The following is a 16,694-nucleotide window of genomic DNA, read 5'->3' as shown; positions in this document are numbered from 1 at the left end:
GGTGGCTTGAGGATTAAACAAGATCATGCATGTAAAGTTAGGCATTACCGTCTGTGTGTTGTAGATGTGAAGACTGAGGTCGAGAGCCTTTCTGCAATTTGCCCAAGTAACACAGCAAGTAAGTGAAAATGCAGGGAGTTGAATCCCAGCTTGTATGATTCCAAAGTCTACAGTCTTCACTACTGAATGGTCATATTATAAACAGTTGTGGTAAGGATCGGTCCATAGCTGCTGTGCTCCTAGAGCATTGCTCTGAACCAACTTGTCTCCCTTGTCCCAGGCGAGGTCGACTTCCCCTTTGCAATCATCACTGCCTGGCTCAGAGGGTGTAAGTGTGATCCTGAATCCCCATGATCTGTGCTTGTTTCTGATCTGTTTTTTACAACACTTACATCCTTGGTTATAAGACCCACCCCTACTAATCCCATGCCTTTTCCAATACGGGGATTGTATTAATACATACTCTTCCTGGTATTCAGGTCCCAGTTGGACTCTTAAGGCCTGGTCTCAGGCTCCTGGAATCCCTATTTGGACAGGACACCTGACCTTGGTTTGGATTCTCTGAGCTTGAACCCTTTCATCAGCCATTTGGCTACATTTGGTCCCTTTGTGGGTGAAGGGGAAGAGGCAGGAAAATTATATTATACACTGAAGTCTCCTTCTATGTCTAGGCTGAAAGGGACTAGAACTTGGGGCCACTGTGTTATACAACTACAGAGAGTACCATTCACACTATGGATTATGTCAATGGCGCCTCCTAAAGCAAAACTTGACCATGATGTAAATGGCATCACCTAGGTCTGTGCAACATGGTGGCCCCATATATACTGGTAGACAAAGGCTCAGCTTCTTTCTGTAAGTAATTTGATCAAAGGAAAAGAAACAGATGAGACAAGGGAATTAAAGTTGAGAAGAAGAGAAGTAACAGGTGCTTAACTATGGGTGTTTTGCCTGTATTACCCCTACAGTCTTCCCAGTAACCTTCTAAGGCAGGTATGTAATAACACAGATGAAATAATGGAAGCTCAAAGAAACTGGCTAACTTATCCAAAGCCATATAGCCAGCAAGTGATGCTGAACGCAGACCTAGATTCAAGATGCCCATTTTGCTACCAAGACTGGGAATTTAAAGCAAGTTGGGTTTCATAGATGTTTATTTTCAGTAACTAGGACAATTGTTTGACAAGGGAAAAATCTCCAGAACTGAAGATATTTTCTTCATTGGACTCTTTTACTTGAATTAATTCAGCAAGATTGCAAATCCCTGGAGCTCAAGTGACTAAGCTCTTTTTGGAGAATTAAAGTTTAGGACCTCAGTGCTGGGGGTTGCTTTACAACACTCAGCCCCCAAGGTGTGTCCTGAAGTCAGCACACATTCACCCTGCTTGACACATCCTTACACACACAGCTGTGGTCCTGCTTGGTGTCTGATTTGGCTGTGAATATCTGTACTTTGTCCACCACCTACCACTCCACCCAGGGCCTGAACAATCTCCAGTCACGTCAGAAAGATAAATTATGCCCACTAGATTCTACTAACAGGGACATAAAAGCTCTCTGGAAAAATATTCCACAAGGATTGAAAAGAGCAGGAGTTGTAGGTGAATCATTTTCTAATCAGAAAACTTATTAATCAGAACCTACTTTTCAGAGAATTCTGATCAAGAAAATCTCTCTCTGAGGATTCGAAGAATCCTTTTTTGCTGAGGTCACTGAGAAGCACACTGATGACTCTCTGGTATTATTATTACTATTATTATTATTATTTGAGACAGAGTTTCGCTCTTGTCCCTCAGGCTGAAGTGCAATGGCGCGATCTCGGCTCACTGAAACCTCTGCCTCTGGAGTTCAAGCGATTCTCCTGCCTCAGCCTCCCAAGTAGCTGGGATTATAGGCATGTGCCACCATGCCCAGCTAATTGTATTTTTAGTAGAGATGGGGTTTCACCATGTTGGCCAGGCTGGTCTTGTACTCCTGACTTCGGGTGATCCTCCCGCCCCGGCCTCCCAAAGTGCTGGAATGACAGGTGTGAGCCACCACGCCCAGCCAGTACCTGGTATTATTGATAATGACAATAATCAGAATAGCAACAAACACTGATGTAGCCCCTAGTGTGTGCCATGTGTTCATGTATAACACCTCCAACCTCTGCAACCATAAATGTTCCCCCCACTGCCATTTTTTGGGTGAGTAAATTGAAGCCGAGAAAGGATGCTGTGTCTCTCTGATTCTAAAGCCCGTATTTTTGAAGGTCCAGTGCAGCTCATGTTTAAATATTTTTCTAAAGAAAGCTCTTAAAACCCCTTGCAAAGACTGTTAATTCTTCCACCTGAGAGAATATTTGGATAATTCTGGAAACCAAAGTTCCATGGCCAATGCTTCTCTTTATACCTTTGCACCAGCTGGAATTTTTTCCTCCTCTTTGGTGATATACTGTGTCCACATTTCCCAATGTCCACCAGCTTGTTTGATGAAATAAAAATCATAGATGCTTCCTGGACCCAAAGAAACAAAACAGATCATTAGCACATGAAGGCTTTACTTGTCTTCCATATTTGAGGATTTTAAGTCCCTCAGTTATCAGCATCTGAAAATGTGTAAACTACCAGTACTGGCATAGTTGTGGTGAAACTTACACATTGCTGGAAAGTGTATAAGCTGAAACAACACTTTTTAAAGGGTAGTGACTTTGTTATTTGTGTAAAAATGATAGGTGCTAATTATGCAAATTATTAAATTAGTTTTCATAATGTAAAGAGCAAGTATTAAAACAGAACAAGGCCAGGCACAGTGGCTCACGCCTGTAATCCCAGCACTTTGGGAGGCTGAGGTGGGTGAATCACTTGAAGTCAGGGGTTCAAGACCAGCCTGGCCAACATGGTGAAACCCCATCTCTACTAAAAATGCAAAAAAATTTGCTGGGCATGGTGGCATGTGCCTGTAGTCTCAGCTACTTGGGAGGCTGAGGCAGGAGGATCATTCAAACCCAGGAGGCAGAGGTTGCAGTGAGCTGAGATTGTGTCACTGCACTCCAGCCTGGGCTATAGAGCAAGACTCTGTCTCAAAAAAAAAAAAAAAATATATATATATATATATATAAATATAATTTAAAAACAGAACAGAAAAAGAAGACAATAAATTAGTCAAAATCCCATATCCAGAGATAATTTTTGATGGCAATCCTTCTAGCCCTCTTTCTAGACACACAAACAAACTGAAGATGGAAGGACAGATAGATGAAAGAAAGGATTTTATAAGAAGGGGACTCATTGGACATATACTATTTAAAAATAACTATGTTAAAGTTAGTTTTACTTAAATCTAGCAAAAGAAAAGGAGATTGAAGTGCAACTGAAGGACCTGCTGACTTTCAGATACAGTTTTTTTCACTACAAGAGACACTGGGTCCTAAAAGGTATTTCACAATTTTAAGTCATAAAGGGATTAAAGTCATTATGCTTTAAAAATCACTTAATGTCATTTTATTATTGTTTTTTAACTTTTTATTGCGAAAAAAATAAAAAAGAAAGGAGAATAGTATAATAAACCATCATGTATGTATTATCCAGCCTCAACATGATCCTTTTGCCATTCTTGTCTCATCCGTTTCATTACCTCCAACCAGCACCATACTCATTTTCCTTTATTCTCTCTTCCTTCCTTCTTTCTTTCTTTTTTCTCCTTTTTTTTTTTTTTTTTTTTTTTTTGAGATGGAGCCTCACTCTGTTGCCAGGCTAGAGTGCAGTGATATGATCTCGGCTCACTGCAACCTCCACCTCCCGAGTTCAAGCAATTCTTCTGCCTCAACTTCCCCAGTAGCTGGGATTACAGGTACTCGCCATCACGCCCTGCTAATTTTTGTATTATTAGTAGACACAGGGTTTTGACATGTTGGCCAGGCTGGTCTCAAACTCCTGACCTCAGGTGCTCCACCCGACTTGGCCTCCCAAAGTGCTAGGATTACAGGTGTGAGCCACTGTACCCAGCCCTTCCCGTCTCTTTCTTTCCTTCTCTCTCTCCCTCCATCCTTCCTTTCTCCTCTTCCCTCATCTCTCTCCCCTCCCCTTCCCTTCCCTTCTTCCTTCTTCGGAGTGTTTTAAGGCAAATCCTGATATCACATCATTTCAATTGTGAATACACATGATTCAAGTTTAGACCAATTTCATTGATTCCTTTGTGAACTGTGAGGTGATTAACTCTTTCTTCCACCTCCCTTTCTCTGGTTCCTTTTGTTGTCATTGACACTATAACTTTCACTTTGTCAGGGTTCATATTCATTTATATTTTATTCTGCAACCATAATTTCCCCATTCCTTAGTCTTATGTTTGTATTTCAATAGATTCACTGCTCAAACTTTTAAGTAGATTCAATGCTCAGGACTTTTAACACAGACTACTTAAGAGTTCTTTGTTTTAATTCATCTCTTAGTTGACTAATTTTCTTCCTCTTTCTTTCTCTCTTGCCTTTCTTTCTTTCTTCCTTCTCTTTCTTTCCTTTTTTTCTGTCTTTTTCCTTTCTCTTTCTCTCTCCCTCCCTCCCTCTCTCTGTCTTTCTTTCTCCTTCTGTATTTCCTTCCCTCCTTCCTTCTTTCCTTCCTTCCTTCCTTCCTTCCTTTCCCTCCATCCCTCCCTCCCTCCCTCCCTCCCTTCCTTCCTTCTTTCCTTCCTTTCTTCTTTCCTCTCTTTTTCTTTCATTCTTTTTCTCTTTTTTTCTTTCTTTTTTGAAACAGGGTCTCACTCATTGCCCAGGTCAAAGTGGTGCAGTGGTGCAATCACAGTTCACTACAGCCTCAACCTCCTGGGCTCAAGCAATCTTCTCACAGCCTCCTGAGTAGGTGGGACCACAGGCACACGCCACCACATCCAGCAAATTATTTTATTTTTTGTAGAGATAGGGTCTTGCTATGTTGCCCAGGCTGGTCTCAAACTCCTGAGCTCAAGCAATCTGCCTGCCTTGGCCCCCTAAAGTGCTGGTATTACAGGCATAAGCCACCATGCCCAGCCTAATTTTTTTTTTTTTTTTTCCGAGAAGGTGCTTATAGGTGCTCAACTCTCTCAGCTTGCACGTGTTTGAGAATGACCACTTGCTTTTGTATTTTTAACAGTGACTTAGCTGACAGTAATATGTCATATTTTCTTGCCTTCAAAGGCGTGCAGATATTGCTCTATTGTTTTTGTTTTGTGTGTGTGTGTGTGTGTGTGTGTGTGTTTTAAATTGCTGTGCAGAAACTGAGGCCCATCAGATATTTACCCTGGAAGTCCAATAACTTAATTATGTTATATTTTCTGGTCAATTATTATGTATCAGGTTTTCTTGGAGCATAGCATACTCTTACAATTGGTAGAAACAACTGTACATTTTAGGAGGAGTTTCTGCATCTGTATCTTTGTATATATTATTTATACTATTGATTGGAGTTCTTGAGGAACTAGCATTATTTGGTCTCCATATCAATTGTATTGTCTCTAATTGCGTCAATGTTTTCTCTTTTCTTCTGTTGTAAGTGTAATTATCTCAAACCTTATTTCTAAGCCATATATTTGATGTCTAGCCTTGTATACTTTAGTTCTTGCTGGTTCTAATTCACTTATTAGATCATTAATGGCATTATTTTATTCCCAATCTGTTTCTCTGACTCTTCAGTTCCTCTATATCTCTAATTTAGTCGTTGTATCACTTCATCTACAAAGTTTCTACAGCTTTATTGAAATTTACATATCATATAATCCAACTAGTGCAAGTGTACAATTCAATTACACTTTTAGCGTACCAAAACCACATGTATATGTAAATATATTAATATTCACAGAGTTGTGAAACCATTACCACAATCAATTTTAGAACTTTTCATTACATTGGATAGAAACCCCACACCTCTTAACTGTCACCTGCCAAATCCCTCCCCCACCCACTTCATACCCTGGCAACCACTAATCTACTTTCTGTCTCTATAAATTTGCCTATTCTGCCTATATAAAGGGAATCATATAATATGGGTTCTTTTGCAACTGGCTTCTTTCACTTAAAAAAGTGTGTGAGTGTGTGCGTGCGTGTATTTGAGACTGGGCCTAGCTGTCACCCAGGCTGGAGTGTCTGTGGCACCATCTTGCTCACTGCAACCTCAACCTCCTAGATTCAAGTGATCTTCCTGCCCCAGCCTCTCAAGTAGCTGGGACGACAGGCATGCACCACCATGTCTGGCTAATTTTTGTATTTTTTTGTAGAGACGGGGTTTTTGCTATGTTGCCCAGGCTGGTCTTGAACTTAGCTCAAGTGATCTGCCCACAATTGTATTGTTTAACTTCTGAGTTAAATTAAATTGGATTGTGTTTAACTTTGGAGGAATGGTCACAGGCTCTTTTTCAAAGCTACTGCACCATTTTACATTCCCATTATGGTAGATGAGAGTTCTGATTTTCCTGCATCCTCACCAATACTTGTTGTTTTTCATCTTTTTAATTATACCCATCCTAGTTGTTGTAAAGTAGTATCTCATTGTGGTTTTAATTTGCATTTCCCTGATGGCTAATAACATTGAGCATCTTGTCATGGGCTTATTGGCCTTTGTATATCTTTTTTTTTTTTTTTTTTTTTTTTTTTGAGACAGGGTCTCACTCTGTCACTCAGGCTGGAGTACGGTGGTACAATCTTGGCCACTGCAACCCCTGCCTTCTGGGCTCAGGTGATCCTCCTGCCTCAGTCTCCCAAGTAGCTGGGACTACAGGCAGGTACACACCATCATGCTTAGCTAATTTTTGTATTTTTTGTAGAGATAGGGTTCAGTCATGTTGCCCAGGCTGGTCTCAAACTCCTGGGCTCAAGTGATTTCCCCACCTCAACTTCCCAAAGGCATAAGTCCCAACGTGCCTGGACTGTATGTCTTCTGTAAATAACTGTCTATTCAGATATTTTGCTCAGTTTTAATTGGGTTATTTGTCTTTTTATTATTGAATTATGATAATTCTTTATATATTCTAAATTTGAGTCCTTTATAAGATATATAATTTGTAAGAAATTTCACCCATTCTGTGGGATTTTTCATTTGATGTTGTCCTTTGAAGCACGAAAGTTTTTAATTTTAATGATGTTCAGTTTATCTATTTTTTCTTTTGTCACTTGTGCTTTTGTTGTCTTAAGACATCATTGCCTACTCCAAAATCATAAAAATGTGCATCTATGTTTTCTTCTAAGAGTTTTATAGTTTTAGCTTTTACATTTAAGTCTTTGATCTATTTTGAGTTAATTTTTCACTATAGTGTGAGGCAGAACTACAAATTCACTCTTTTACATGTATAATTCAGTTGTTCCAGTACAATTTGTTGAAAAGATCATTCTTTTCCTATTTAATCATCTTGGCACCATTGTCAAAAATCAAGTCACCATAAATGCAAGAGTTTTCCTTCTGGACTCTCAATTATATTCAATTAATCTATATTTCTGTTCTTTTGCCAGTATAACATACTATTCATTTATGAACTTTAAAAAGTTAAACTCCTATTATTATAAAATTCTTTCAACAGAAATATTTTCTGGCTCTTGGTTCATGTTTTCTGTTAAACATTCTCTCTCTCTCTCTCTCTCTGATGTGTGCACGATTGCCTTACCATTCTGCTCTGATATAATTGGGTAAATTCTTCTTGACATTTTTCCCAACATTATCTGGGGACAGTTTATCTTATCTACAGTGTTGGCCACTATTCAAGGAATGGTGTGTGGCTTTCTTTCCTATAGCCTTAATCTATAGGGTTGGGTAAAGGGAAAGGCTCAGTTACCCTTGCTGGAAAATCTGAGCACTGTACCCTCTCTCTGAAATCTGTCTACATTTCCTGAACCATGGATCTATCTCACTCCTATCCTAGGTATTGATTTGCCCCACTCCTATAGGATTCGGCTCATGTCCCCACGCAGCACAGGGTTCTGGAAGATGCAAAACCTGGTGGTTTTTCCCATCCCTACTAAGGTCCTCCAGCATCACATAGGGGCTTTCATGATGGAGAGTTTCTCTTAGACCTTTTGTGCAGCTGCCCAGCCATCATCATAGTCCTCTTTCCTCTCCATTGGTGATTTCCAATGAGAACTCTTAGAATGTTGTCAACTGACCTGCTTTCCTCTCCCCGTCACTCTTAGCAAGATAGCGGGGTGGCAGGTTCTGGGTTGGGAGATACACCAGACCAGAATCTTGTTTTCTCTCCTTATTTACCACTTCACAATGTTTGTAGAATTAAGTTGTAATTCATTCTTTGGTTATTGCTGAGGACTTTTTAGGATTAAAAAATGTTTGTTGTTGCTGATTTCATTAGGTATTTTAAAAGTGAGCTTCTGTTGTTCTATGTCACTCTGCAGCCTTACCTAGAAGTCAATCTGGTGCAACACTTTTAGAAAGCAATCTGGCACAATGCTTACAGAGCTACAAGAATGTTCTCTAAGTCAGAAATCCCATTTCTGGGAATTTATCATAAGGAAATAATTCACAATGAAAATAATCTGTATACATGAGTATGCAACACCATCTGTGATAGCAAAGAAATAACTTACATATCCTACATTAGGAGACAAGTAAAATTAGCTCTTATAAGATGGATGGAATATTCTTTGGTCATTAAAATGATAGTTGCAAAAGCTAAGTATTAGCATAGAAAATGCTTTTAAGAAACAATGCTAGATAAAAATAGACTATAGAGTGAAATATATACCATTATGGTAACTCTGTAAAGAGATGAAATCAGGTAGACAAGCAAGGAAACAGATTTTTTGAAAACTGAAATGACTGCGATAAGGTGATATGAACAAAGAGATACTTATTGATAATTTTTATTTAATAGAATAGAATTGCTTTTACAATAAAAAGGAGACACTAAAAGACTGAATAAGTAAAATATTTTTCCCTCTTCCTTTGCTGATGTTGAGCTAGAGCTAATTTGTGGCTTGATTTGGGAACATTTAGGCTCACGAGAAAAGATTTGGCCGGGCATGGTGGCTTATGCCTATAATTCCAGCACTTTGGGAGGCCGAGGTGGATGAATCACTTGAGTCTGGGAGTTGGAGAACAGGCTGAGTAACATGGCAAAATCCTGTCTCTACAAAAAATACAAAAATTAGCCAGGCATTGTGGCATGTGCCTATAGTCTCGGCTACTTGGGAGGCTGAGGTGGGATCACCTGGGCCTGGGGGACCAAGACTGCAGTGAGCCATGATGAGCCATGACCATGCCGCTGCACTCCAGCCTGGACAACAGAATGAGGCTCTGTCTCAAAAGAAAAGAAAAGAAAGAAAAGGAAAAAAAGAAAAGAAAAGAGAGGAGAGGAGAGGAGAGAGAAGAGGAGAGGAGAGGAGAGGAGAGGAGAAGAGAGGAGAGGAGGAGAGGAGAGGAGAAGAGAAGAGAAGAGAAGAGGAAGAGAAGAGAAGGGGAAGAGAAGAGAGAGAAGAGACAGGGAAGAGAAGAGAGAGAAAAGAAGAGAAGAAGAGAAGAGAAGAGGAGGAGAAGAGAGAGAAGAGATGGGGAAGAGAAGAGAGAGAAAAGAAGAGAAGAGGAAGAGAAGAGAGAGAAGAGATGGGGAAGAAAAGAGAGAGGAGAGAAGAGAAGAGAAGAGGAAGAGAAGAGAGAGAAGAGATGGGGAAGAGAAGAGGGAGAAGAGAAGAGAAAGAAGAGAAGAGAAGAAGAGAAGTGAAGAGAAGAGAAGAGAAAAGATTTCACTAGTAAAAGTAGATTTACCAGCTGTGTGACCTTGGCTAAGTTTACCATTTGCACATCTGTAAAATGGGACTGATTTTATGTCAAGCTCGGAAAAGCACTAGGGAGAGTGAGTGAGATATGCGTGTCAAACATCTAGCATAGCTCTGGGCACACAGAAGGCACTTGGTAATATTTAGCTCTAGCTCTCCTTGGTTTTCATCAGAGTAATGGCTCCTGTTCTCTTTGTGTTGTGATTATAACTTAAACTCTGATCTGGCTGCAAGAGGAGAAAGAGGAGAATAGCAGAAATTCAGGAATGGATTGGTAATGAATTGGTAAATGATTTCTATCCCCCCACCCCAGCTCTGCTTTCCTCTCCGGCACTTGGAAAAATAAGGTAAACTTTTCAACTGGGCATTGAGTGACTTTTCAAAGGTCACACAATGAATGAGTGAATAAAGAGAAATTCAGCACTTTCTGGACAAACGGTTCCCTGGGTTGACAAACAAAGATCCATGTCAGACAATATGAGCCCAACATTGACAGAATCCCACAAGGGTCTGCTTGCTTTCCTTAGTGTATGCTTCCCAGTGTAGTTCCTCCAGCACTTATTTGAGAGATCCATTTATGCCATGCTTTGTATATCATGAAAATCCTAGAAAACAATGTCCCCTGAAGCCAGAGAAGGCCTTCCTGGAGCACTCAGCATTCGAATTTTAATCGTGGGCCCTCATGCATAGGCTAGAAAGGCATTTTAAGCTTTTGAATACGGTTATAAGAAAGGACAGGGTCTTGCTATGTTGCTCAGGCTAGTCTCAAACTCCCAGGCTCAAGCGATCCTTCCAACTCAGCCTCCTGTGTAGTTGGGATTACAGGCAGGAACCACCATCCCCGGCAAAAACCTGTTTTTTAAAAAAAACAATAAACTGCTGCAAAAGAAGATATACACAAAGGAAGTCAGTTTGCAGGACATGATGAAAATTATGTTTGTTTTATGCTGCATCTGCTGGGTAGGGCATAGAGGTAGGAGATGAGGCCATGGTTGTGGACAGGAGATATTATAAGGGAAAATTAGAAACTGGGTGGGAGCTGTGCACATCACATCATTGGCTCTCTAGCTGCAGAAGGAAAGGAAAGAGTCATCACAAAATGATCTGAAAGTGAGGCCAAGGGCAATTCATCGACCATCTCTGCAGATACAGCATAAACAGATTGATCTTGAAGGATAAGGAAGGCAGAAAACAACATGTGGAGCCTGTGGAAAAAAACTGTAAAAGGTAAAAAAAAAAAAAAAAAAAAGTGCAAAGGAACGTCATACAGAGATTAACCTGAAGAATTTATCTCTGAACTCTTTTTTTGGGGGGGGGGACAGGATCTCACCGTATCACCCAGGCTGGAGTGCAGTGGTCATGCATGGCTCTAGGTGTATCACAGCTCACTGCAGCCTCAAACTCCTGGGCTCAAGTGATCCTCCTGCCTCAGCCTCCCAAGTAGCTGAGAATAAGATATGTGTGCCATCATACCTGGCTAATTTGTTTTGTATTTTTTGTAGAGACAGGGTTTTACAGTGTTGCCCAGGATGGTCTCAAACTCCTGGGCTCAAGCAATCCACCTGCCTCAGCTTCCCAAAGTACTGGGATTACAGGGGTGAGCCACTGTGCCAGGCTGAAACTTGTTTTTTGCAGGACTTGAAGCCAAATTTCAAGAAAACTCTTTGGTATCTTCCATAAGGTGCAGAAAGACCTAACTTTAAGTGAAGCAGGAAAGCAACAAAGGAGAAACAAGCTAAGATGAAAAGGCAAGATGAGATAAAAAGTGAGATGGACGCCCTAAGAGATGATGATGATAACAGCAACAAAATTGCTCACGTCTATTTAACATTTCCTACACATTGTGCTTTATTCAAAGTATTTTTACATGTATTAACTCATTTAATCCTTACTATTATTATTGTCCCCATTTTATAATTGAGGGAACTAAGGAGGATAAATAAGTTGCTCAAAGTCACCCCAGCAGTAAGTGTTGGAGTCAGGGTCTGAACTCTGACAATTTCACTCCATGGCCTGTACTTTCCCATCCTTGCACTAACACAGCCTGGCACAGGAACAAAAGATACAAAGGCAGAATTAAAATCATTCAAGACTGTAAAAAGAATAATTGAAGTTGTGGGTGGCTGATATCAAAATGAAAAGTGCACCTCGGAAGACCAAAACCCCAAGACAAGAAAAAAGGAGATGATGGTTATGGGAGCCAGAGAATAAAATTTTTCCTTGCTGATGGAAAGGATGTATCACACTCCAGGCAAAATAAACAAAAGGGGACACAGTCTGTTCAAAACAAAACAGAAACAAAACCTACCAAAACATTAAATAAAGAACATATGAAAAACAAACTACCACTTTATATATAATTCAACCTCACTTCTAATTTAAAAAAGAAGAAATTTAAATTAGATACTATTTTCACTTTTCAAATGTAAATAGAATGCCAAAATACATGAGGCAAAACTGATAGAACTTCAAGGAGAAATAGACAAATCCAATATCATAGCTGGATACTTCAACCACCCTTGTCAATCAGTAATTGGCAGATAACAGTTAGAAAATAAGTAGGAATATAGTGAAACCGAAGAGTACCCTCATCAATTAACAAGATCAAATTGACATTTATTACTGTATCCAACCACAGAAGACTACATATTTTCTTAAGCTCACATGAAACATTCACCAAGATAGAACACATCCTGGGCAATAAAACACTTTTAAATTTTTTTTAGGCAGGGTTTCACTCTCTTACTCTGTCACCCAGGCTGGAGTGCAGTGGGATGATCATAGCTCACTGCAGCCTCCAACTCCTAGGCTCAGGCAATCATCCCACCTCAGCCTCCTGAGTAGCTGGGACAACAGGTGTTTGCTACCACACCCAGCTAATTTTCGTTTTTTGTTCTTGTAAAGACAGGATTTTGACATGTTGCCCAGGCTGGTCTCAAAATCCTGTGCTTAAGTGATCCTCCATCTTGGCCTCCTACAGTGCTGGGATTACAGGTGTGAGCCACCATGCACAGCCAAAAAGAAAGATCTAAAATCAATAATCTAAGCATTCATCTTAGGAAACTAGAGAGAGTAAATTAAATAAAAGGAAGCAGAACAGAAGAAATAAAAATAATTGCAGAAATCATGAAACTGACAATAGGAAATTAATAGATAAAATTAACAAAAGCTGCATCTTTGAAGAATTAGTAAAATTGACAGGCTGGGCACAGTGGGTCACGCCTGTAATCCCAGAACTTTAGGAAGCTGAGACGGGTAGATCACTTGAGTCCAGGAGTTTGAGACCAGCCTGGGCAGATCCTATCTGTTAAAAAAAAAAAAATTGATAAACCTTTAGACAGGTTAACCAAGAAAAAAAGAGAAGACAACACTAATATCAAGAATGAGGCTGGGCATGGTGGCTCACGCCTGTAATCCCAGCACTTTGGGAGGCCAAGGCGGGTGGATCACCTGAGGTAGGGAGTTTGAGACTAGCCTGACCAACATGGAGAAACCCCATCTCTACTAAAAATACAAAATTAGCCAGGCGTGGTGGCACATGACTTTAATACCAGCTACTTGGGAGGCTGAGGCAGGAGAATCACTTGAACCTGGGAGGATGAGGTTAAGGTGAGCCAAGATCATGCCATTGCACTCCAGCCTGGGCAACAAGAGCAAAACTCCATCACAAAAAAAAAAAAGAGAGAGAAAGAGAAATAAAGGCCATCAGTACTGATTCTATGGACATTAAGAAGATAATAAAGGAATATTATGAACAACTTTACACCAACAAATTTGATAAATAAAATAAACTAATTCCTTGAAAGACATGATTTACATGATTCACATAAGGAGAAGTAGATAATTTGAACAGGCTGTTATACATTAAAGAAATTTAATCAACAATTAACAACCTTCCAAGAGAAAAAGTGCCAGGCCAAGATGGGTTCACTGGTGAATTCTATCAAACATTTTTTTTTTTTTTTTTTTTGAGACGGAGTCTCGCTCTGTCGCCCAGGCTGGAGTGCAGTGGCCGGATCTCAGCTCACTGCAAGCTCCGCCTCCCGGGTTCACGCCATTCTCCTGCCTCAGCCTCCCGAGTAGCTGGGACTACAGGCGCCCGCCACCTCGCCCGGCTAATTTTTTGTATTTTTTAGTAGAGACGGGGTTTCACCGTGTTAGCCAGGATGGTCTCGATCGCCTGACCTCGTGATCCGCCCGTCTCGGCCTCCCAAAGTGCTGGGATTACAGGCTTGAGCCACCGCGCCCGGCCCTATCAAACATTTAATGAAGAAATGATACAAATTCTCTACAATCTCTTACAGAAAATAGAAGCAGAGGACACACTTTATAACTCATGCTATGAGGCCAGCATTATGCTAATACCAAAGCCAGATAAAGACATTATAAGAGAGGAAAATTACAGACAAGTATCTCTCATCAACATAGATGCAAAAATCTTCAACAAAATATTAGCAAATCAAATCCAACAACATATGAAAAGTATTACACACCATAATCAAGTGGTATTTATTCCACTTGATTATTCCAGGTATATAAGGCTGGCTCAACATTTGAAAATCAAGTAATGTAATTCATTGCATTAACAGGCTAAAGAAGAAAAGTCATATTATCACATGAATAGATTCAGAAAATGTATTTGACAAAATCCAACATCAACTCATGACAAAGACTCTCAGTAAACTAGGAACAGAGAGAACTCCTCAACTTGATAAAGAATATCAACAAAAAAACTTCAGCCAAACATCACACTTAATGGCCAAGAACTAGAAGCTTTCCTCCTAAGACTGGGAACAAGATAAGGAGGCCCTTTTTCATTAATTCTGTTCAGTATCATACTGGAAGTCCTAGCTAATGGAATAAGACAAGAAAAGGAAATAAAATATTGGGAGGGAAGAAATAAAACTGTCAATGGCATAATTATGTAAAAAAAACCCCAAAGAATCCACAAAAAAACTTTTGGAACTTACAAGTGATTGTAGCAAGATGGCTGGACATGAGATTAATATACAAAAGTCAATTGCTTTTCTATATACAGGCAATGAACAAGTGGAATTTGAAATGAAAACACAATACCATTTATATTAACTCCAAAAAAGAAGGAACTACTTAGGTATAAATTTAACAAAAAATATACAAGATCTATATGAGGAAAACTATAAAACTCTAGCCAAAGAAATAAAAAACAGTCTAAATAAATAGATAATCCATGTTTATGAATAGAAAGACCCCAAATTATTAAGAAATCTGTTCTTCTTGACTTGGTCTAGGTAAACACAGGCTTAACATTATCCAGCAATAGCATGTCTATGTGTTTACTAAATAAATTAATGGAAAAGTTATGTTCACAAAAGGCCTTTACATAAATGTTTATAACTGCTTTATTTATAAGCACCAAAAATTGTAATAAACCAAAAGGATGTAGTAAACCCATCCTTTAATGGGTGGATGGATAAACGTATGTACAATGCAATATTATTAAGTGATAAAGAAGCAATCTAACAAAGAACAAAAATCCATGTAGGAACCTCAACTGCATATTGCTAAATGAAATAAGGCAGTCTAAAAATTTCACATACTGTATGATTCCAAGAATATCATGTCTTGGAAAAGTCAAAACTATAGAGACAGTAAAAAGATCAGTGGTTGCCTGGGGATCAGGGAAGGAAGGGAGGATGAAGAGGTGGAGCACAGGATTTTTTGGGTTGTGTGAAACTATCCTGCATGATTCTGTAATGGTGAATACGTGACATTTACATCTTTGTCAAAACCCATAGGACATACAACACAAGAGTGAACCTTAATGTAGACTATGAACTTTGTTTATAATAATTTAGCAATATTGGTTCATCAATTGTAACTATAATACCACAGTACTGCAAGATGTTAATGAGAGAACTGTGTTTGCGTGGGTAAGGAGAAGTGGCATATGGAAACTGTATTTTCTGCAACATTTTTCTATAAATTTAAGACTAAAGTCTATTAAAACTTTTTTTAAAGGAGAAGAAAGTTAAAATGCGATATGATTTTCATATTTCAAATTGCTTGAGGTTTTTTTTGTTTTGTTTTGTTTTTTGAGATGGAGTCTTGCTCTGTCGCCCAGGCTGGATTGCAGTGGTGTGATATCTCAGCTCACTGCAACCTCTGCCTCCCAGGTTCAAGCAAATCTCCTGCCTCAGACTCCTGAGTAGCTGGGACTACAGGCACCCACGACCAAGTCCAACTAATTTTTGTATTTTTAGTAGAGATGGTGTTTCACCATGTTGGCCATGCATGTCTCAAATTCCTGGCCTCAAGTGATCCGCCTGCCTCAGCCTCCCAAAGTGCTGAGATTACAGGTGTGAGTCACTGTGCCTGGCTAAGATATGATTTTCATATTTCAAATTGCTTAAGATTTTGAAAAGACAATACTCAGTGAGGCATAAGGGAAGTTTAGCAACCAAAAGCTTTAAAATGTTACCGACCTCTTGACTCAGCAATTCTATTTTAGGAAATCATCATAAGGAAATAACAATGAATTAAGCAAATATGTAGCCACTAGAATGTTGTTAATGATAGAAAAAACTAGGAGATAAAAGTACAGAATGATCTTATATTTTAAAAACAAACCTGGAGATACATACATGCATAAGAAAATGTCTAATTGTCGTCAAAATGTTAATCGTGGTTGTCTTTTTATCACTTATTTTTATTGTACATTTTTTTCTGAAAAAATAAGAATGAACTTCATACCCACCACGATGGCTATTATCAGTAAAACATACAGAGAAAATACAACTACTGGTGAGGATGTGGAGGAATCAGAACTTCTGTGTATCACTGGTGGGCATGTACAATACTGTGGCCTCTATGGAAAACATTACAGCAGTTCCTCAAAAAATTAAATGTGGCATTAACATATGATCCAGATTTTCACTTCTTAGTATAAACACCAAAGATAGCAGAGACTCAAAAGACAGTATTCGTACAC

The 16,694-nt window shown here is 39.3% G+C and overlaps 1 protein-coding gene across 1 annotated transcript in view; it reads right to left on the bottom strand.

Annotated features, from left to right (window-relative positions):
• The window catches only part of DNAH3 (dynein axonemal heavy chain 3), a 208,128-nt gene that overhangs the window by 63,125 nt on the left and 128,309 nt on the right, over positions 1-16,694 (bottom strand). Inside the window, exon 41 of the mRNA XM_033217790.1 lies at positions 2,392-2,495. Coding sequence (XP_033073681.1) covers positions 2,392-2,495 — 104 coding nt within the window. The remainder of the gene's footprint in view (positions 1-2,391; positions 2,496-16,694) is intronic.

This window comes from Trachypithecus francoisi, unplaced genomic scaffold (assembly GCF_009764315.1).
Source record: "Trachypithecus francoisi isolate TF-2019V2 unplaced genomic scaffold, Tfra_2.0 Lachesis_group10, whole genome shotgun sequence".
In the NCBI taxonomy this organism is placed as follows: Eukaryota; Metazoa; Chordata; class Mammalia; order Primates; family Cercopithecidae; genus Trachypithecus; species Trachypithecus francoisi.
This window is presented reverse-complemented; position numbering and strand designations above follow the sequence as displayed.